General features: G+C 29.6%; 3 protein-coding genes and 2 long non-coding RNA genes across 8 annotated transcripts in view; 3 read left to right on the top strand and 2 right to left on the bottom strand.

The window, feature by feature from the left end:
• Positions 1 to 1,222: 1,222 nt before the first annotated feature.
• On the bottom strand, positions 1,223 to 9,080 carry LOC121115973 (methylthioribose-1-phosphate isomerase). 2 transcript variants are annotated; one of them, XM_071887932.1, is made up of 4 exons: positions 8,961 to 9,080; positions 2,090 to 2,873; positions 1,792 to 2,009; positions 1,223 to 1,734 (listed from the first exon to the last, which is right to left on the bottom strand). In XM_071887932.1, exons 2-4 carry the CDS (start codon positions 2,704 to 2,706, stop codon positions 1,505 to 1,507), a joined length of 1,065 nt encoding a protein of 354 aa, XP_071744033.1. In that variant the 5' UTR covers positions 2,707 to 2,873; positions 8,961 to 9,080; the 3' UTR covers positions 1,223 to 1,504. The 2 variants fall into 2 exon arrangements, with proteins under 2 accessions (XP_071744033.1, XP_040566091.1); XM_040710157.2 differs by lacking the exon at positions 8,961 to 9,080 and having other exon boundaries at positions 2,090 to 2,882.
• Positions 3,340 to 8,501, top strand: LOC121115975 (putative histone-lysine N-methyltransferase PRDM6). Its single transcript, XM_040710160.2, has 5 exons — positions 3,340 to 3,756; positions 3,820 to 4,000; positions 6,886 to 6,956; positions 7,016 to 7,979; positions 8,376 to 8,501. Exons 1-5 carry the CDS (start codon positions 3,652 to 3,654, stop codon positions 8,387 to 8,389), a joined length of 1,335 nt encoding a protein of 444 aa, XP_040566094.2. The 5' UTR covers positions 3,340 to 3,651; the 3' UTR covers positions 8,390 to 8,501.
• Positions 9,081 to 9,236: 156 nt separating the features above from the next.
• Positions 9,237 to 11,938, top strand: LOC121115970 (uncharacterized). The gene is made up of 3 exons (XR_005863737.2): positions 9,237 to 10,973; positions 11,025 to 11,164; positions 11,229 to 11,938. It is a non-coding gene; the product is annotated as an uncharacterized lncRNA (long non-coding RNA).
• A 2,190-nt stretch (positions 11,939 to 14,128) lies between these two features.
• Positions 14,129 to 16,666, bottom strand: LOC121115969 (uncharacterized). Of its 3 annotated transcripts, none has more exons than XR_005863736.2 (3): positions 16,302 to 16,596; positions 15,990 to 16,242; positions 14,129 to 14,426 (listed from the first exon to the last, which is right to left on the bottom strand). It is a non-coding gene; the product is annotated as an uncharacterized lncRNA (long non-coding RNA). The 3 variants fall into 3 exon arrangements; XR_011779849.1 differs by lacking the exon at positions 14,129 to 14,426 and adding an exon at positions 15,029 to 15,822; XR_011779848.1 differs by lacking the exon at positions 14,129 to 14,426 and having other exon boundaries at positions 15,094 to 16,242; positions 16,302 to 16,666.
• LOC121115968 (zwei Ig domain protein zig-8) overlaps positions 14,326 to 23,691 on the top strand; it is an 80,557-nt gene continuing 71,191 nt past the window's right edge. The window contains exon 1 of the mRNA XM_040710155.2: positions 14,326 to 14,442. The gene's annotated coding sequence lies outside the window, so the exon portion shown is untranslated. The remainder of the gene's footprint in view (positions 14,443 to 23,691) is intronic.

Genomic DNA, 23,691 nt, shown 5'->3' with positions numbered 1-23,691 from the left:
CTTTCTATTACTAATTAATTTCTTTGTTTTTAAATTTACTCTCCCTTTCACCCCTTTATTCCAATAATTAATTATTATGAAGGATTCGAATTAATATTATTTATTTATTTTTCATTTATCATATCTCCATGATGACTCATTTTCTTGGTGCGTTTTCTCATAATATATTAGAGAAATAAACAAAAATAAGTGTTTTATGTATATATAAATGAATGAATAACCATTTAATAGATATTGATACTTTGGAATATACCTATCAAACAATCATAATAGCAACCATCAAATTAACTAACAATGGAATAAACAAAAGATAATTGATCCTAATTTGACAGTAGTAAGCAAACCAAAACAAGAAGGTATATATAGGTAATGCAGACATCGAAAAAACATACCATTTGTATTTGAGAGATCTTTCAAACCACATATACAGTATTTATTCCATTTTCGAAACCTCGGATCATTTCAAATGAAGAAATGCCTTATTTCTATATTTATCATGAGTTCGTGTATCTTGCCAAATGTTCACTCTGTAGGGGAAACCAAAGGAGTCGGATCAAATATAGAATTGGGAGGAATTCAACGGGTTGCAGCTCAAAATAATATGCACCATTTCACTCCATTACCTGATGTTGTAGTCAAATCCACTTGTAAATGGGAGGTCAACCTCACAACGGTATACAATCGCATTCCTACAACGATTACAGAGATCCTTTGCTTAAATCGGAATACTAATTGTGGTAATTTTAGGTAAGCTTCTAAAGGAACATAATTATTATAATAACTTTTTATTCATAATATGTATATCTGTAACCTTCAGTAATTATTTTTGCCGACAAATGCGTATTCGTATGGTTGTTGGATATGTAGAAAAAGCAAATGAATACACTGATGACTGGTATGTTATCAATCAACGTAATCAGACTATTGGAGTTGGATGTTCTTGTGTGTTAAGACGATCAACACCATACGGAATACTCCTAGGATCTGCTCCTTTAGAGAAAAAAAGATCTTTATAGGCAGTTAATTTACTTTCATGCATAAATTTTACAACTCACTGATTTAAAAAAATTTTTTTTTTGCATTATAATACACAATTTCTCATTTTTAATATCATTTTTAGTCCATCTAATTATATTTATAAAAATATATATATATATATAAATACATATTTCAGAGTTTAATTAAAGATTAATTAATGTGCTATTAATTTACAACCGCCAAATTCATTATTATTTTTTTACTTCCAAAGATTACATATTATTCACATTTGACTTGACTAATTAATATCAGATGAATTTGTATTTTGCTGGATATTATTACTTTAGAAAAATTTAGAAATATATTCATAAAATCTGATAAGAATCTTTTATGAAATCGTGCTATATTTCTTCCATAAATATGTAATAACAAACATTATTAGGTACATAATTTAAAGATGATTGTTCTACCCATTATAAATGGGTAGAACAATGTTTATATAAGTCTGTACAATCTGAAGTCATAATTAAACATTTGATGAATTCAATGAAGTGAAAGTAAATGGAAATTTGAAAAGTTTCGATTCAGTGATAATTCCTCCAGTAATAAGCTCTGATGGTGTGATATCAAAGGCTGGATTCCAAACATTTGTATCCTCTGATGCTAAAAATTCTTTCTTTGAACAAGGACATTGTAAAAGTTCCTTACTTGGTCTTTCTTCAATTCTTATTTCCTTTCCACTTTTCGTGTCCAAATCTAAATATGTAAATAGGCAGTGAAAAATTTGGGGTATTTATGTAAGATTATACATACCAATAGAAGTAAAAGGTGCTGCAACAAAAAATGGAACATTGAAATACTTGGCTAAAATTGCTATCTGTAAAGTTCCTATTTTATTAGCTGTATCCCCGTTGGCTGCCACTCTATCAGCTCCAACAACGACAGCACATATTTTAGTTGTCTTGAAAAGTAAGCCGACCATGTTATCACAAATGAGAGTTCCAGGTATTTTATCTTGGTTAAATTCGAAACTAATATAGGAAAGGAAATAATATGAGTTTTTAAGTATAGATTCACATATTTGATATTAATTGTTAGACGAAGAACAAACCTCGTTAAACGCATTCCTTGATTATAGGGTCTAGTTTCAGTATAGTACGCACACTTCAATTTTCCCCTACTATACAATGATCTAATAACACCTAACGCTGTCCCGTAACCTGCAGTAGCTAAAGAACCAGTGTTGCATGTGGTCAAAACGTTAGCTTCTTCATCGTTGGATAATAAAGATATAATTTCTTGAGACCCAATTTGGCCAATAGAAATATTATGGTTGATATCCAGAGCCAGGAGTCCTTCACACCACTGAATAACTTTTTCCTCGATGTTTTCATGCCAGTTGGATAATTTATCTGATAACTCTTCTCTTGCTTTATGAATGTTAACAGCCGTTGGTCTAGCCGATACCAAATAGTTCATTTTGTTTCTTACATATGCCTTAATATCCACAATTGTCGGAGAATTCTTGATCTCCACAGCTAAAGCTAAACATCCCACAAGAGCAATAGCAGGAGCACCTCGTACTTGCATATTTTTTATACAATGCCATGCATCTTCTGTATTATGAATTGAAATGTATTCCTTCGTAAATGGAAGTTTGATTTGATCAAGAACCTTAAGTTTGCAATCCGAGTAGTCAATGGCCTTAAAAAAAGTATAGTTTTCCATATTTTCCAAGTTTATAACTCAACGTGATAAGTGAGAGTAACCCCAATATTTAAGAATTGATAGCTAAAGGATTGAATACAACTTCAGATTTTTAGGAAGGTCAAAGTCAATTGCTTCACACGTGTGCGATAGACGATAGTGTCTATTTGCCTGTATCCAAGACAAATCTGGACGCTTACAATAATAATTATTAATAACGTAAAATATTTCCAGTAGCATATATTTTTTGTGTTTACATCCAGTTATTTAGACGGCATGCTAAGGATATATTATTGCCGAATATTTGAACATTTCTATGCAACATTAAATAAATAACATCATAAATTTATTGAATTAGATATTATAAAATTAAACCTTTTTTGGGGGAAATCATAGAATAATGATTTAACTAATAAGCACACAAAAATATAGGTTAATTGAAAGAACTAGTAAATTCAATTAAAATATTTAGAAATAATATTTTTATTAAGTTGAATAACTAATTGAATATACATTATCATTCATTTAGCAAAATAGATCGTAAAAGACAATTATGTTTGTGATAATTAGATTAAAAAAATAAATATTTAAATTGGCCAATCAAATACATTTTTTCATCTGACTTGAATCTTTTTATTATTTATGACCTTGAATCAAGGGCAAATATAGGTAAAAAACACCAACTTAACTTACAACTCACAAAAATATAGACGAAGGAAAGAATTAGCCACTCAATTAACACATCATTTATAATTAATCATTTTATTAAAGTGTATTAATTAATTATCGCTAGCCTAATAGTTTATAAAGATAATCCGAGTAGATCTTAGAACGAATCATACTCAAATAGTAAAAATGTAAATTAGCCAATGAAATTTAGTTTTTCATTTGAATCTCATCCAAGGCAAATCTTGGTAGAAATAAAACTCCATTTTAACTTCAGCAGCTCTACATGCAAAAGATACAATGGCTCTGGAACAAAGACTAACCGATTACGAACAATTTCGACAAGAAAATGTTATTCAAAACAATGAAAAGTTGATTGAACTGGGCTTAAAATCACGAAATCAAGTAAATTATGCAAAAATATTAAATTTCCTATAGAATGCAAATAATTCATAAATCTCTACACAGGTGACAAATAAATTAACAATAAAAAAACGAAGGAACTCTCTAAATAAAGATCCGTGTAGCGGTGGTCCAAGAAGGAGTTCTCGTCCAAAAAAACAGATAGTTGACTTATCTAATACCTATGGAGCAGCTCCAGAGGATCATTTTTTATGTTCGTTTAATAACATGAGTATAATTTACACTGGTGAACAAATTTTGAATAATGCTAAATTGAATTCCGAATTGTATGGTATTTAAAGAATTGATTTCAAAATAGGTTATTTCCCTGTATTGACCTTTTTACTGGTATTTATCAGATATGGCCTAATACTTCTATAATGTATATGCAAATATGTACTAGATGAGTAACGGGGCAACAAGAGGGCATGACCTCCCATTTTTTTGAAAATTTATACTCAATTATTATTTCGCAGCCCCCCTAAAAAAATTAATTTCTTTTCATTATGGTATATCTGATAATTTGGAAAATATTAATTATAAATATGTTAATTGAATGGCTGATTCTTTCAATTAACCTATATTTTTGTATACTCATTAGTTGAGTTAGTATTCCATGATTTTTCCAAAATTGGTTAATTGTATAATAGCTAATCAGGACACAAAAATCCAATGATATTGTTTTTTTATTATATATCATGATTCATGACTATGATCGTACCTGGACCAAAAAAATAAAGTACATCAACAGTATCAGTTGGGGGGGGGGGGAGATTTTAATACAGTTATTTTTGATTGTGATTGACAATGCTGTTTTTGGCAATTTTTAGGCATAACATAGAAAAATAGAAAAGTCATGCACTAGGAAGGTTGAAATATCGAACATTTTAGTATCGATGTTAATATAAATAATTTTCATAATCATTTTATATGACTAGTTAAACTTCTTTTTTATTAATTAAAGGTTGAATTCTTATTCCCTTAAACATAATTTTCAATAGTAAAAATTAAAAACATATAAATTTGCTGTACCATTTAGTCGAAAGAAATAACTAATAGCTAAAAAACTAAAAGGAAAACTCAAACAAATTTCTAAATGGCTATAGTTAAAAATTATATAAGTATTTTTTCTAACAAATTAATTAAAAATTGACAGTATGCAAATAGGTATTTAATTCGATACGAACAAATTTACCCTTCATATAAATAGTATTTTATAGAAAGAAAATAACATTGCTTCAAAGTAATTTTTTGATTAAACACTTCTGGGTTATTAAATATATAACACTGGAGCTTTTTAAGGTTTTTTGTTCTGTAAATTATTATTTCATATATTATTCAATTATTTCAATTTTTATAAATTAGAAATTGCTGGTAAAGCCCTAATTAGTAGAACTTCTAGTATTGTATTTAAAAAATCACTACAAATGTAATATGTATATACTAATGGATCATTCCATGATAAATTTTAACGTGGAAATAAATAAAAATATTAAATAATAAGTTTTGTTAAACTAACTGATAGCTTCTTAATGATGTGTTCTACTTGCCTGAAATTGCTTTGGTTTATGATATATTGCTAATCAAATACTCATCCAAATCATAATTTCTTCATCTTTTAGACCTCACAACTCAAAGTTGGACTGAGTTGCAGATCCAAAATTTCATTTCTGAGCTGAACTACTGTCATCAATAGAACTGTAAATTTTAGTCAAATCCGTTTCCTCGTACACATTTCTTATAGAATGATAATATGACTCTTTTGAAATGAAGGATTTATAGTACATGGGATGGGGATAATGTAATAATTGAATATTTAATGAATGATAAACATATTAATAGACTTAATTTTTTACTATTTTTAACAAAAATTACTAAAATATAAGTATTATATAACACATTATGAAGTTCATATGCCCAATTCTGTTACTCATGAATACATAATAATAATGTATTTTGAATATATCAAATAAAATGATAATATCAAGGTAGATGTGGTTATTAGAATGAGTAATGTCGTAATTAAATAAAACATTTTAAGACGCCGAAATCGCAACTTGTATAATTGGGTTATACCAGTTGTAACTTGTACAGACATCGCAATTTGTACACAACATAGGGATGATTTCATTAACCAGTTGATTGCTGCCTATCTTATGAAAGTTTGTAGAACGCAAGATACAAATTCCTTTGGAGGTAAAGTAATTTTATTTGTTGGTGACAAATACTTCCAGTTGTACACAGAGGCACAAAAGAATATGTAGTTAAAGCATGTAGCATGTATAAAAGGATTTTGACTTTGGTCTAAATTAAGATAGGAATATGTTAGTTTAGTGACATTTTATTGGATTTAATTTACAAACATTAGTAAACAAAGTTTATTATAATATATTGTAAAAAATTATTTTTTTTATTTGCAATTAAAAACAAGGAACATCATGAAAAAAATCAAACAAATTATTAATCATAAATTTGGTTTAGCAACATACTGAGACTTGTTGCGTACCAAACTGTTGATACTTACTATTTGATTTACCGAACTTTAACAAATTGTATCTTTGCATTTTCACTTTTAAAGTGGTTCACATGTGAGTGCAAATTTACTTTGGGTTTGCTTATTTTCTGGGTATTATTGATAAATATATTCGGGTTTTTGGATTTTTTAATTATTGTTCTGAAATAAATTAGGTACTTGTATATTCGATTATAATAGACAAACATAAATTATAGATAACATTATTTAATTGACTCTTTAAATTATTTGACATACAAAAACATGGACTATACACTACCATTTTGTGTCCAAATGCATCCCCCATTCGTCCGTGGAACGGGCAGGCTCATACTAGTATTAACAATAAACATACACATATTTGCAACCTATTGTTTCATTCCTAATACCGATAATGCCTCTTTGGTATCTAATGGATATCCAAATTTAATATCGATAGATATCCCTAGTAGGTACAAATCTTTCCCAAAAAAAATTATTTAAAACTCAAAAACATTCTAAATTTCAATAACTTTTTACGATCAGTATCACAAAATCTTTAGATAAACTCCCAAAAATAGTTTTTCTTCTGTTGACCAGTGTAATTCATATGATGCTTTCTATTAATTAATTATCAATAGATTGTGAAGATTGTAATGATTATTTCATCAATGGATGCTTAGCCCATCCATTATTAATAATGGATGGAAGCGTAAGTTGTTATTAATAATGATTTTGTCCAAATTTGAAAATTATTTTTAAATATTCCAGAATTTAGTATGTGTGAGTAAATCAAGAATTGAGAATGCAGGTCGTGGAGTATTTAATGTATCAAAGCAAACATTTGAAAAAAACACATTATTTGGACCCTACCTTGGATCATTTTATACAATGGAAGAATATACAGCGAAAGATATGGAATCAGGATATGCTTGGGAAATTCTGGACTCCGACTTAAAGTCAGTAATTGGATTTGTTGATCCAGGGTTGAATCCAGATCCTCAAACAAATTGGCTTGCAATGGTTAATACAGCACCTAATATATATGAACAAAACCTTACTCCTGTCCAATATAAAGGATCAATTTACTATCAAGTTAACAAGGCAATACCACCTCATCGAGAACTTTTGACTTACTATGGAGATGACTATACTTCAACCATTGGAATAACACAGGATATTTATAATCCTCGAATCATGGGATTCAAATGCCCATCTTGTAATATATCCTTTTCAAAGAATGAATATTTGTCAATTCACTTCGAAAGAGTTCACAAAGTCTTGGAAAGCACTACATCACATCAAGTTAAATCTAAAAGACATAAAAAATTAGAGTTCAAGGATACTACTACTGACTCGGGATTAAATTTGATACCCACTTACCACCAGGAATCTCATTCTAACATTAAAGAATATTTTTGTGAACTATGTAGAAAGTGTTTTTCCTATGGATCCTATATTTATCACATGGAGAGCATCCACGACAAAACAAATAAACATCAATGCTCTGTCTGCTGGAGTTATTTTTATTCAAATAGTTCTTTAGAACATCACATTAAAGCTGTTCATGAGAAGATAAAAAAATTCAAACGTAGTTACTGCTCTAGTTCTTTTACACAATCTGGAGACTTGAAGAGGCATATTGAAGGTGTTCATGAGAAGATAAAAAAATTCAAATGTAGTTACTGCTCTAGTTCTTTTACACGATCTGGAGACTTGAAGAGGCATATTGAAGGTGTTCATGAGAAGATAAAAAAATTCAAATGTAGTTACTGCTCTAGTTCTTTTTTACACTCTGGAAACTTGAAGAGCTCTAGTTCTTTTCATATTGAAGGTGTTCATGAGAAGATAAAAAAATTCAAATGTAGTTACTGCTCTAGTTCTTTTACACAATCTGGAAACTTGAAGAGGCATATTGAAGGTGTTCATGAGAAGATAAAAAAATTCAAATGTAGTTACTGCTCTAGTTCTTTTACACGATCTGGAACTTGAAGAGTCATATTGAAGGTGTTCATGAGAAGATAAAAAAATTCAAATGTAGTTACTGCTCTAGTTCTTTTACACGATCTGGAAACTTGAAGAGGTTCATGAGAAGATATTGAAGGTGTTCACTTGAAGAGGCATATTGAAGGTGTTCATAAGTAGACAAAGAAGGTACATCCATACCTATAAGTATTTTAAGATAGAAAAATATATTTTACGTGCATGACTGTAGTTGGACTATTTAAGAAATACATATTACAAATTTCAAAGTCAATGGAGTAATTATTTTTAGAATATTCCTCTATACAGGTTACATTCAATTTCTAAACGCTTTTTAGGAAGGACTAAACCAAAAAGGAATTCTCTATATCCATAAAACCGTACAGATTGTTCAATTCTGGATATGAGATCTATCATCAAAGATTGTTATTCAGATACCTCACTCAATTTTGTTCTGAGTTAAGAAGGGCATCTGCAGGTTCAGGTTGTGGGCTGGAGGGGCTGTAACTAGGAAAAATTATATTTGAGGAAGAATTTTTTTTTATGAGATAACAGGTACATTTTTTTAAGGTTTTCTTTTCTTAAAAAGGTACTTCGATTATGCAATTCAAATTATCCAGCGGAGTAAGTTTGATTTTTTTTTAATACAATTCCCCAGCATAAATATATATATCCTGAGGACGTCTCTGATTAATACACTTTTTATAAGCTAAAACTTGAATTTTTCTCTTACATACACTTCCTCAAAAGATGAATGTGACCGGATTTTTGGCGAATATTATATTAGGACAATCAAAATATTGTATGATAAAATAAATTCCATTTGCAGCTTTTACCCTCAAGATGCAAGTTTACCAACCTGTTTTATTCCTTTTTTTTTATATAATCTCTTTCAACCAATCAAATTCGTTCTTTTTTAACGATTCTAACAACTCTAGAGATTATAGATAAAAAAAGGAATAAAACACGTTGGTAAGTTCCCATCTTCTAAACAACTTTTCCTCAGTATTGTACTAATCATCAGCAAATCAAATTCTCCTAACTGCTCTCTCACGTGCATCACCATCATGCCGAAGAAAACGTGTATTTTTTCATGGGTTTCTAACAACGGAGTTACTGATGTGTAGAATTATGATTTGGAAAATAAAAGTATATCTTGCCATTATTGCAGTTTCTTGTGCCCATCGCGTTCTTTATGGCAAGTAATCCGCCACTCCAAAACCTCCCATCGCATCAACAACTTAAAAAGTCTTCAATAAACACAAGATTCAAGGAGAATTAAACGGTTCATCATTCAATTTGGACCTAGCACAGTTATTTCTGTCGTGTAACATCCCTTGAAATGTTCTGGATCATCCCAATTTCTCCCAAGCTTATTGAAAAATATACTTTAAAAACTTCTCCAGGTCGATGGGTCGTTAACAACTTAGTTGTGGAAGTATGTCAAGGAGTTTTGAATAGAATAAAAGAAGAGGTGGAAGAAAAAGATATTTTCGTTGCACTAGATGAGACAGGAAATCATCAAGGGAGGTCAATGACGGCAATTTTGATTGTCCCTTTGGACGGACATTTCTGTGGGAGACCTTACCTTTTTGACTTGATTGATATTGAGATTGCAAATGCTAACAATGTAAAGAACATCGTCATAAGCTCAGTTTATAAGTTATTGGGAGAAGATTTTGTGCCGTGTAGACTTAAAGTTGTCATCACTGATGCCGCCTAGTATTGTCTTAAAGTAGGAGAAGATCTTCGAAAAAATTTCCCGAAATTGATTCACATTGCATATATTGCTCATAGATTACATAGAGTTGCAGATATGGTGCAACAAAAGTTTCCTTTTCTAAAGAACGAACTTATTTCCAATGTGAAGAAGATGTTTTTGAATTCTGGAACAAGAAAGAGAGTATTTACTGCTTCGTACGAAATCTCTCCATTACCAATTATAACAATATAGGGAACTTGGTTAGAAGCAGTGGAGTACTACTACCCTTACTTTGACGTCTTCAAAGAATATTTAAACAGCCTTGATGAAGATTTGGCAGCAACCAGATGAGTATAAGAAGTAATTGATAATGATTCCTTTTGAGGAGTAGTCGTATTTATTCAGGAAATTTTTTGTCAAATACCTTTGGCAATAACTGCGCTTGAGGAAAGATTGCCTCTTCTTACCAGCTTACCATAGTAGAAAATCTGACTCAATATACAAAATTAAACAATTGTAATCATAAAACTAATAATAACAATAAATTATAAATACAGAATATTAAAATAATAGATTGATCCAAATAATATTTTCTTGTTCTGACATGAATTCAGTTAAATATGTCATAACTTTAAGTTGCTAAACACAACCCAGACGTGGGGTTTAATCAAAAAAGATCAACACCCTTTTTTTCTAGAATTACACGCCACTCATCTCATATCAAGAGTATGGATATTCATCTATAAAATCAAGTAAACGATGAATGCATCAAGTGAGACTTTAACTTTGATTGCACGAAGATGCTTATTGCATGTAATATAACCTTATCTATTGCTAATCATCCTACGTTCAAAAATTTTATGGAGAAATACACGGGTAAATTTTTACCTTCCCGAGGAACCATCATTAATTAAAGAAGGATGTTGGTAATGATGTCATTTATAGAAATATCCCCATGTAAATTGGTTGAGAGAATTTTCAGCATGTTTAGAGTCATCCACACCAAATTACGAAATGGAACTCTGATTTTTGTACCATCTAACAGTAAGTATTCATTTTTTTTAAATCTAACCATAAAATATGATTCTATTTTAGCTAAAAGGATCAAGAATTATGATACACAACTCATTAAATGGCAAAAACAATTGCTTAAATGGTCACAACAACGGGAGTAGTAGCTTTGGATGTTTCTCAAATAGTTGGTCTGACATTATTTTCTTCACTTAAAGACTTGGGTATGATCATTAGGTTTTCCTATATTACATAGTCAATAAATATTTCTTTTTTTTATCACTTAAGGAATGAATTATGGTTGATAAGCTCCAAAAAAAAGGGGTTCAGAAAACTCATAAAAGGCAAAAACAACTGCTTAAATGGTCACAACAACGGGGGTAGTTGCATTGGGCGTAGCATTATAATTAGCAATTATGTGTATCCTTCGGGATACTAGTATGTTGTTATACAAGCAAAAATAACGGAAAAAATATTTTTTGATGCTCTTAATAAGGAGTAATATCGCCGGACATAACTACATAATTAGCTTTTGCTATAACTCCTTAAGATGGATTTATTTCTAACATTTTTTTTATTAGTAAATTTATTGTCTAATTTTATGATTTTGACATTTACTTTATTATTGATCATTATTTAGATCTCATCCGTTGAGATTTATCTATCATGTGCACAATTGTGTATAGCAACTTCCACATTAGGAAAAAGGGTGATGATCTTTGTGATTAAACCCCACGTCTGGGTTGTGTTTAGCAACTTAAAGTTATGACATATTTAACTGAATTCATGTCAGAACAAGAAAATATTATTTGGATCAATCTATTATTTTAATATTCTGTATTTATAATTTATTGTTATTATTAGTTTTATGATTACAATTGTTTAATTTTGTATATTTAACATAAATGTATAAAGGTTTATTTTTTAGTATGTAGATTATATTTAATTTAAACCTTCTTTTTAAATTATGAACTTTAAATATATTTCGAAATACTCTACTTCGTCGTTTCATTAGTTATTATTCTGAGAATATGGTTCGTAATGAATTACAATTTCATGGAGTGTGACGTTTTCAAATTTACTGTAACATATAAAAAGCGTCTAAGTCAATTATACGTAGTATATCTTAATTAAACATTTTGCTAATAAATACTTTCGTTATACCCTCAAAAATCATAATAAGTCAGGTAACTGATAAACACATCAGTTTTTTAAACAATGATACCTTAAGTCATCCCCCCCCCCTCTTCTCCTTGCACGCGTTTTTCACTACAGAATTATCAACTTCTTTACTCATTACAGTCATTAGTCATTGTCTACTCCAACTTCGAATTTGATTTATTCTTCTTTTCTCTTTCTATTCCAACTTCTAACATAAAAAATCAAGAGTTGCTGAAAGAAAATAGCTTAGTAATTTATTATTAGTGTTCAAATATAATCCTAAATAGTGGGGCTCCCGATTAATTAGTTAAAAAAATATAAATAAAATAATTTAAAGAAGGATCTTTTGAAAAAAATTAATTTTACAGAATAGATTCTCATAAAAAGTTTTTCCAGGACATTTTTATGCTGCTTCTAAACATACATATTATACACCTAGAAATGTACATTCACGATGGATGTTGTAACCCGCCTTAATGCGTTCTTGATAGTTTATGAATTATGTTATATAATTCCCTGAATTTACTGAACTTGTATGAGGACCACCTTCGGTCCATACGACATTATGTACTTCGAAAATTGTAATTACTTACATCGAACTACAAATATCGGGGTAAACATGGAAATAGCTGTTCTCATACTCAAATATATGTGTAGACTTCTTGCACTGTTGTTAATTTAAGCTATTGACTCGTTGTTATGATTTAATAGCTACTTCAGGCATTCTCCACGTGATTGGACTATCTGATTTACTTCTTCAAAGTTAGGTCAAAAGTACAAGGGTGGTCGTAAAAGTTCTCCTTTTTTTCAACGAGGAGAAGGCAGCACTTGTAAATAAAAGCTAGTCACATCCATCTAGAATCTGTTGACAGTTAAACACCAAATTGTCAGCCATTTTGGACGAACAGTTGTTATGTAAGAGTCGCTTGAGTGAGTTCATGTGAGTGTTTTTTTAAGCCTTACATTAGGCGTATTCAACGAAATTAATGTTTCTGCCTTCGTATCTGGCATATAATCTTCAATAATAATTTGATTGTCTCACTTTCTGTTGAACTGATCTTCAGATTAATTTTAGAAGTTGCTTACTAATTATTTTGAGTCAATAAAAGAGCCGATTACTACAAAATCAACATTCTTAAGTTGACATTCTTTTGCACAACCCCGAAACATAAGGGCAAATTCATATTGCAAAAATAATACTTTTTACTAAATATTCTTTCTGGATATGGAGTTTTCCAATGTCTCCATGAAACATGTTGTTATTTTTACTTCTCTAGATAATATTTTCAAGCTCCAGCTTGCTTTCCAATAGATCTTGCTTTATACTAACAGCTTCACCAGATATGTTTTTTTTTAAATCTTGCGAGACTTGGATTGGAAATATTACTTATTTACTTTTGGAGGTCCTGATTGGATTGTGTACAAAAAGTCAGAAAAAAATTTCGCTTTGATTTTTTATATACTTGACGGTTCCAAGGTTAATATTTCTATTCATAGTATTCTCTAAGAGTCTTCAAGGATTCGTATCGTCGTCCATACCAATAAATTGTTCCTTTTCCTTATTTGCAATGGAAGAACGAACATTCAGAGAACCTCTGTCAATTTATCTATCTCATTTGCCTAATATAAAAACAATATTTACATATAATAGTGATACATTAGCAGAAGCATACTAGACGGGAGAGCAGAGGGGGGCGGGGGAACAATTTCGGCATGATAATTTTGTAGCCCTCTTAAAAAAAAAAAAATCTCCTCTCCTTCAATGTTTAGAAGTGTTTAAAATATTTATTTACTTACTTTCATAGCTGCTCGTAGCTGATCTAATAAAACGTCCTGGCAGCTAAGCTACTCTTCTCTCAAAAATTCTTCAAGTTGTCAGGATTACCAAGTTAATTTTCGGCTTCTTTTATTTTTAGGATATCGGTAGGTCATATTTTATACAAATCCTTCCAAGCTTAGTAGTGATACCCCCTTAAAAATAGATTTAATATCGCTCCTAAAATACCTGATAAAAAATACAAACCAGGTAATTTTTCGTTTTTTATTTATAATACTCGATCACTCATCTAAAAAAATTATAATTTTTGATTCGGGAATTGTATTTAAACAAATTTGAGTAATTCCGTGTCGTCCCTTTTTATTAGTCAAGTAAAGAAAAAGCGAGGGAAGAAGTAGAAAATGAGTGAGAGAAGGGTTACTCCTTCCCTCAAAATAAGCGCATACTTTTGGAATATATTTATAAAAAATAATAGGAACAGTTTTTACAATCAGTTGTTAGCTTGTCTTTTAGTCTTCATGTGTTTCATTAATTTGAATCCCATAATTCTGAAAAACCAAAGAGGTAAGAACTATCTTTATGTGTACATATCAAGTAGTATTAACATACTTATTTTAATAAAGATTTAAAAAATATATAAAATAACAATAATTTTTAAATATACAAATGAAATATCATTTGTATATTAACACATACCATATATTATGTATATATTTAAAATGATAAGAAAATGGAATGAATTAATCTCTATTTGAAAACTTGGGAGTTGTTAAGTAATATTGTTCAGTCATTGAGTTATAACAAATTATGTAGTCATTACTACGTCTCCAAATCACTTATAATTGATAAACATGCAACTAACAACTATTTAATAAATGGTATCCCCATCACATCCACTTGTATTTTTAGTCAAGGTTAAATTTGTCACCTCTTATCTTTTATTAAGGTTGGAGAAAGTCCTTATATTTCATGTTCAAAGTTCTTAATATTAAGTCTCAATTTTTTAAGTATTTTCATCGTTTTCAATTGGAGTCCTCAGATTTCTCGTGGGCATATTTCAAGGAGGACTAACAACACCTCTTTGCGGTCTCTCATGCTGTTAAAATCATCTTGAAATAGAGTTGTTGGTTTTTAAGGATTAAGAAACGAATTTATTGTGAAAATGATTGAGATATATTTTGGCTAACTCCCATCGGAAATATTGTATGTATGAGGCAAAGTTCAAATAAATATTTATTTTATTATCGAATAAAATAATAGGTTATTCTTGCCTTTCCTAATCAATAAGTTTCATGACTTAGGGCTTAGGTAAGACACCCTTTACACGAGAAAATAAGACAAGAAAATGGTATTTTATAAAATATTATACATATGTACACTACAGGAGTGCAAATATTTTGCAATATAAAGAAGAACAAAATTATTACTTTGCCTGGCTCCACCTTTGACAAAATGTTATTAGGTGGGACTGTTTGATTTTTTAAGTTTATTTGTAGATGTAAAGAGGTCTTAAGGATAAAAAAGACGAAGACATGAATGCGTTTTTGATAGTCTTTCATTACATTCGTCAAAGAGACTTCGAATAAAGTTGCAAAGGAAATTTGTCGGTACATATATCTGAAAAAGTCGGTGATAGATTAGAGTGATGTTTGTTCATATCTCACTCTGGTTTCTCCAAAACAGCGACTCCTTTTTGGAACAATTAAAAAAATTGAGTATAGTCAATTGACTCTATCTGTTTTAAATCAGCTAAATATGTGTACATATTCATCAAAAAGGTATCAATTAATCTTCACATGTCCCAAGGTACCAGTAGCATTCCAAAACTTCATAAAGTTTTGACAAATTTTTCTTTTATTTTTGAAAATCAAGGTTGCAAATGAGCAAAAAATCTCATAATGAATACCATAAATTCCCACAATTTTTTTGTGGGTTGTCGAATTTCTACATATTTTTAGAAGAAAGGTTGAGAAGCATAAAGTAGATTGCAAAGTGATATGTGAGGAAGAAAACATCAACGAAAAAAAAGAAAAGGGTAGAAATTGATTTTTATATTTCTGTGTTTTTTTTTAAAGTAGAAATATGTATGTAAATAGTAAATTCCACTCTACCGTATTTCCAACAAGCTCTTGGTATTTTGGAAAGTTCCATTCGGCAAAATGTAAATCGCCGAAATATAACTTCGGCGAATTTTCTTTTGAAATTTTTTTTTCGGCCAATTGTACTTGAACCATAATAATATTATCCGCAAGGGAGTGTGACAGTCAGTAGCTTGTTCTGAGAATAATTTTCATAGCGCCGTCTATATGAGCACATACACTAGTGATGGGGCGATTTCAAAAAACTCTGATGGCAATTTCCATTCTTTAATATTTAAAATAATAGTTAAAAATACAATTTAGTTATAAATTTCTAAGAATTACAATTGATAAAATAAATCGCCTTCCTTTATTTTATTTAATAATATTTCTCTCCCCAGCGAGCTTTTTCCAAGGCAAATTTTTCCAGGGCCAGCAATTCCACGGAAAACCTCCAAATGTTGCCAAGACGAGCTTTTCTAGATCCTTTTACAAAACTGATTCCCCTAAAATAACAATATCTGCACCGACTGTATATGTTAAGAACACTTGTTCACGTTAAATTTGTGTTTGTTGTTCCATTTGTTACCTCCCTCTCAGTTTTCGAACATTTTTTCTGATAAATTATTATTTGACAATATTTATAAAATTATAAGACTAATGTAACAAATTCACGTGTTCGTTTTTTATATGCTGATTGATACATTTAATAATTTATTTTTGTAACTTAGAAAAGCAATAAATAGCTCAATACCATTAATAAATAATATTCCACAAGAGTCAGAATCGCAAATTTAATATTATTTTCCCGATGCCGATTCCAATTTAAGAAAAAACACCCTTTTCTCCAATTCTGATTAATCGTCCCATCCCTAACATATAACCATATTTTATACTAAATATTATAATAGAGCATTTATCATTAAAAATTGGTTATTTTCCAACTGATTTAGGGGAAAAAAGGTTGGGACTACATTGTGTATCCAAACAATATATATATTTTCGGCATACGAGTATATTGAAGACCGTGAGGGGACTTTTGGCAGATTTATTTTTGCCAAAGACCATTTGAGACATTTGCGATTATATATTTCAATTTGATTTAAAAGGATATTATGATAAATAGGTATTGTTCATATACTATACGAGTATATGTCATATAAGTAAATTAATGAGTGTTATTTTGCAGATATATATTTCATATTAAATTTATTTATTAATAAACATTATCAGAACACAGTAGTATGTGGATCAAACCTTTTGCGTTGTTGTACTTTAAATAAATTATATAATACAAAAACACGAAAACGATTCTAATGGAATAAGTGCACTTGAGGGACTCGAATCTTCAGATTTGTATATATTGGCCTTTGAATTAATACTTCCAATCGATCTCAAGCCAATTTATGAGAGCCATAACAAGTCACTTATAAGCTCCTTCGACAAACTTTGAAGTTATTTTTCTAATATGATATAATGACAAATTAATATGTAACTTCGATGATAATAATTGTCTTAAGTGCTATTTATCAAAGAATACAAATATTACAACCCTACATATTCTTTTAATCAAATTTACTATGAAGAAGGATAATTTGACTACAATTTCATTCATTTTGTAAAACTAACATTCATGTAAATTTCTTTGTCAGTGTTTAATTCCATCAATTAATTAATTTATTGAACAAATATATATACATATTTAATGACTAAAGAAACAGCTCCAAATTTTTTGTTTCATATATGTAATCATCTAATTTGTTTAATTATGGTTCGTATGGTTGGGCCAATTCTATGGGGCGGTCACTGCTCTTGCAAAATATTATACTTGTTCGTTAATCCAAGAATATTTTCAAATATGAATAGTCCAATGATCGAATGTGGAATGATAATTAATTGATAACTGAGAAGTGATTGTTACTTCTTCCATTGCAATTGCTGTCGTATTTGTTTACTATTTAATTTATTTAATGTACTACAATGGTAAAAATTCGAACCACATACTACTGTGCTGTATTTATAAAATAATATTTTTCTGCAAAAGAACACTCATTAATTTATCTATATGACATATAGCATACGAAGAATAACTATTTATGATAATATTATTTTAAACAGAATTAAAATATACAATCGTATACATCAATAAATTTAATGTCTTTAGGTAAAATGTTTTTGGGGTTTGTCCCAAAATCATTATATAATTCCTTAAAACTAGTTGTTTTATAAAATTACTTTTTTTCATTTTGACAAACATTTAATTTATCTTTTAATAATTATGAAGCCTTAACACAAAGTTTGTCACGTATAACTTAAGGTGTACTATTCCTGCACCTTAATAATATATATCAATGATTTGCTATTTGTTTCTTTTTTTCTAAAGTATATGCAACATTTCGTAGAAGAATGCAGAGGTCACACTATATAAGTATATACATATGTATTTAATAGGATATATGTATTTCTGAAATAATGTCATACACTCATGTGTAATATGAATTTCATATTTTGAAAGCAAAATTAATAATTACTTGTCCTATAACTAATTTAACATTTCCTTATCTACATGTTTACATATTCTAAAATGAGTCAAATTAAATTGTAATTGTAATTTTTGGGATTTTAAATCACACAATCTGTTTAGAAGTATGTACTCTAATTAATCTTTCTTTCTAATAACTACAACTTTCTACATTTATCAAAAATATCAGTCAACCTAATTATAAATTAAACATAGGAAGGTTAAAACTATATTTTCTTACTCATTAGGCTTAAAGAACTAGGAAAAAGTCTTATTTTTTTATAGAACGGAATAGATCAACGGACAAAGTGATGGGGAGAAATTATGCGTAGGTTTGCGTCTCGGTCGTACCTATAGAAGGAAAGGTACTCTATGTAAATGGACTTCAAAGACAATTCCTGGGTCAGATAAAATAATTGTGATATTAAAATGTTAAGTAGTTTGTAATGAATAGGGGTATAAATATTGTTCAAATTCCCGTTAAAATATACGTAAAAAAAGTCAATGTTCGTTACCTGCAGAAAAAACAAAAACTCTTATTTCATTTGAATCAGTTTCTTCATGAAAAATCTCTATTTTCAAAAATCCTCCTCAGATAGTTTATTATACAAAAGAGGGTAACAGAAAGAAACTATTTATGTTTGAATTCATCACGAATAAATTATTATTTTAATGTAAACTGTAGGAATACAATTTTTTTGTAACAACAAGTAAAAGAGTGTACTAAATCATTCATTATTATTGTTTTTGCTCCCCGAAAGCACTCTGTTTTACTTTATTTTTATGTTATATGTACATTACTGGGTATCGTCCAAAACGAAAATTAAGATAGTAAAGATTGAACCAAGTTGGGGCTTTACAATAGAAATGAACGTATATTAATATATTTTTGAGGGAGCCCCCGCCTATTTAGTACTCAAAGTTTTCCATATGAAGTAACACTTTTTTGTTATGTGACATTTAAAAAAAGTATTTTACAAAAAAAAAAAATGTTTATTTTCATATAATTAACAGCTTATTTAATTCAAGAAATTGTGAATGGATTTTGCAAGGGTGCAAAAACTAATAAATGCTGGAGCGCGCACCGTCTAATAAAGAAAGTAGAACTGATATCATTTGATAGATAAGTCAAAAAGAGGGAGTATTCTAATCTTTTTCTCCCCAAGTATTAAGTTACTCGGATCGACACAAAGTTTCATGACGCATAAAAGTATATACATTTTCTAAATAATTAATTTGATGAATTTTTCTTCAAGAAATTACAAAAAATTTACACAAATAATGTTCTAGATGGTTTAAACTATATTGTCATTGCAAAAATTAAAGAGAAAGTTACAATTTATAGCTCATTTAATGACTTAAAATTACTTGCGAATTAGTTTCGACGTTTTTGGCCCAAAATATCCCTTCTAATTAATAGCGAGTTTTTTTTTTTTTATTTATGGAAACCTTGAAAATTTTTATTCAATTGTGAATAAAATGTAAAAACAGATAGACACAATTAGTTTTTATGAGATGAAACAGTTTGTAGTTGCTAGTAAATAGAAAATGTAATGAACTGCAAATTTGTGCGGCAGTTTGAGGCAAAAGACCACCCTTTCCTGATGACAGAGAAAAAGTTTAAAAAACATTTATTTGTTTATTAATGGGTGAAAAAAATATAAAACTCGATTCACAAAATTAGTTTTAATGAGATGAACAAGTTTTTAGTCGCTAATAAATAATAGGAATATTTTTTATTTTCAAATTGGCTTCTTCGTTTTGGACCAAAAATGACCCTTCTAAATAATGAATATTTAAAAAAAAATTAATAAAAGAAAGTCGGTTCTTTGATTGAGATCGGGGAAAAATCGGTCAATATATTGAGATAGAAAAATTAAGACCACGAATTTAAAGTGATTAGATTTGCTGTATGCACCATCAGGCAATGTTCCCCTCTGAATTTTATTTTTGCTAGAATCGTATTTTAATGCCAGCTGTTGATTTTTGTTCTCTAGGCCCTTTTAATGTTCTGAATATTAAATTGTTGAGCTCCAATTGATTATTTTTTGTTACGTGGTTAAAACATATCCTTGCTTATAAAATGTAGAATAGTTGAACAGTTAAAAATATTGACATAATTGATCAACAAACAACTAATATGCGCCCTTCTTTAAAATCTCTTTATGAATGAAAGGTCGAGAGATGCAATGACAATGAAAATATGCCAGTATTCAAAATTTACATCTTGTGATAGTTTCCTGAAATCGACAGCTGACAAATAAAGCAATTTTGTACATTAACATCTAAATGAGCAATAGTATTTCTGAAACTTTAAGAAAAATTAACGAAACGCGCCTGTTATCTCGGCCTTTTTTTTCCGCACGAGATGTTGCTTCTTATGATACCACAGATGACGTTAATTTATAATTTCCTCTTTGCCGTACATGTAAAGCTTTCTCTTCCCTTCGCATAATTTACCTTGTTCATTTAGTTAAAAGTTTGAATTCATGGAGGCCCTGTAGTTAGTTGTTAAATACTATTCAAGTATACTTATCGCCCCTAATGGACAAAAAAAGTGTCACTAGGAACATTACTTTATACAAACTATGTATCTCCAAAACTCAAATAATCCTGTATTTTTTTGCAGCTGTCGATTTATTTACAAATCTTGTCTTATATTGATAAATTGAACGTTTGATTTGTAGTACACGGATTAGATATTGTAAAGCTATAAAAAATTACTTACTATTTAATGAAGAGTAGTGCAACAATTGTCAAGAGTGGCGTAACTGAACTGATTTTAGGTCATTTTATTTATCTTTTTGAATGCCAAGTTGAATGAGATAGAATGATAATTTGTATGTGAGAATGGGAGTAATAAATTTCCAATATTTGAACATTTAAACACTGTGAATCAATTGAATATGCACAAAAGGTCCGTGTCATTTCTTGCTTTCATTGTTCAACTAAAAAGAATACTACTCCTTAGCTAACATATGTTCAATTTTATTCTTATATATTGTACAATGTTGTATTAATTTTTAATTTGCATGAAAAGTGATTTTGTTTAGTTTAATGGAAGGCTTATCAATGTTTTTACTTCCTTCCCTTCTGAAACTGTATTGTATTATAATCTGCGTTCCATCAACTCCTTCTAACAAAGATAGTTTTAAAAGTAAAGATATTTATTGAATAAAACATACGGTCCATATTTTGAAAACCCATGCTCTCACCTATAAAAAAGGCCACTTATTTCGAAACGATTCAGCATCTTAGGACTTGAGCAAGTGTAGTTATATACTAAAAATATTGACTTTTGGGCTTGCAGTTTTTATTTATCCATATACTTTTTTAAATTTTGTGAAGGTTGCTAAAACTGGAGCTGGAATAAATAAATTATAATAATGAATGAATATTTTCAATGGCATAGTTGGTTAACATATTTTTAAAGGAAACATGTGTTTTAATCACGTGCAGTTCTTTTCTTTCACCTGTATTGCTCTTAAGTAGTGTTGGATCGATCTTAGGACTGTATTTCTAGTCGTTCTTTTTTTTCTTGAAAAACTACGTCATCAATGTATTTTAAGCTGGAACTCCCTTTTCCCCGCTTAAAAATAGAGTTCCAAAACGTGAAAAAAAAGACTGTTTATGAATTCAGTAGTGGGATCTATCCAAAATGTCGTTACCTTTATTGTATTTCGCAACATTTCTTACGAAATCAATTGATAATTAGCAAATTCATATTTCCTATCATGGAACTATTATTGAATAACTTTTGGGACCTTTTCACAGCTTAACAAGGGCTTATTCGAATTCCATCAATCAGTGTTTAAAACACTATGAAGAGAAAAGAAGCATAAACAAATATCGAGAGCTGAAAACAAAATCCTATGTAAGAATCTTTCGTTAGTGAGGTAATTCGATTGTCAACTGTACTCGTAATCTAAGGATTGACCGTAATTCCACTCACATATATATATATATGTATTTTATAATAAAGTATCAAAAAAATATTTACAATTTATAGCCTTTTTAAACGATGACACCTGCTTCCCCTTACTTTGTACTATTTGTATATTCTCGTTTAATGTATATTTATTCCGTTTCTCATTGTATTATTTGATATTCTGAGTGTTGGGTAGAAATAGGGATAAAAAATTGAGCGAGATTAAAGCAAAAAACTATTTCTTGTTGGGCCAGAACACAATTTGTTCCGTTCATTTGATCATTTTCTATTAAATGTGAGGCGACTACTAGTATTTTTTTCGTGGAATGTCCATTGTGAATCATGAAAGTTTTGTAGTTAGCTATATTTACTTTTGAGAACATAAAAAAGGAAAAAAAGAAGCTGTCCTCTTAATTTTCCGTTCAGGAGCTCAAAAATGATGGAAAATCATAAACAGCACTCATTTTTTTGCTCAATATCTAAGCCTGGAATATAGAAATCCACTCAAGATCCTAAAATAATAATGATTAATAAGTACTTACGTATACATACAGGGAAGGGATTTTATATCCGGAAAATTTAAAGATATTCTATATTGCATTTTATTCTACAAAATTAATTCTGCAATTGATAAATCTTTTTCTCTTACATGATGGGATCTACATATAGTGAAGTCAATCACTCAAACCAACCACCCTCAGTTTCAATCACAGCCTCCAACTAGGCCCTGAGCCTGGCACAAGCCTTGATGAGGAACTCCTTGCCCATGTTGGCCACTGCCTCGAGAATGGAAGCTCCCCAGTAGTTAACAGTGTTTTGTGTACGTTTATTTGACTTTCTCGTCAAGACGCCCGATATATAGTAGTCCCATGGGTTCAGATCCAGGAAAAGCTAGAAAGTCACATTTCCTTTGCTTAAAACATAAAGGCATTTAAAATGTAGGGTTTTCCAGATTAAATCCAGTTACAATTACTGGATTTGGACAAAATGCACCAATTTAAAATTCTAGAATAACACCAAATCTTTTAACATTATTTTATTTGCGTCCTTGAAGTGCTCCCGGTATAGAGTCACACAATAAAAGCCTCATGGCATTTGTATTCAGAGAATATATATCAAGGATTATGTATTTTTCTAATACGGTTTTGTCCTGGAATATGATGCGCACACTTTTATAAATAAATATAACAGGGTTGCCAAAATGTTGAGGTATGAACTTGTTCCTGATTTAAAATCCCCAGCAACATACTTATAAACAATAATTCTACTCAGTAACATTTTCCTTT

This window comes from Lepeophtheirus salmonis, chromosome 4, assembly GCF_016086655.4.
Source record: "Lepeophtheirus salmonis chromosome 4, UVic_Lsal_1.4, whole genome shotgun sequence".
Taxonomy (NCBI): Eukaryota; Metazoa; Arthropoda; class Copepoda; order Siphonostomatoida; family Caligidae; genus Lepeophtheirus; species Lepeophtheirus salmonis.
This window is presented reverse-complemented; position numbering and strand designations above follow the sequence as displayed.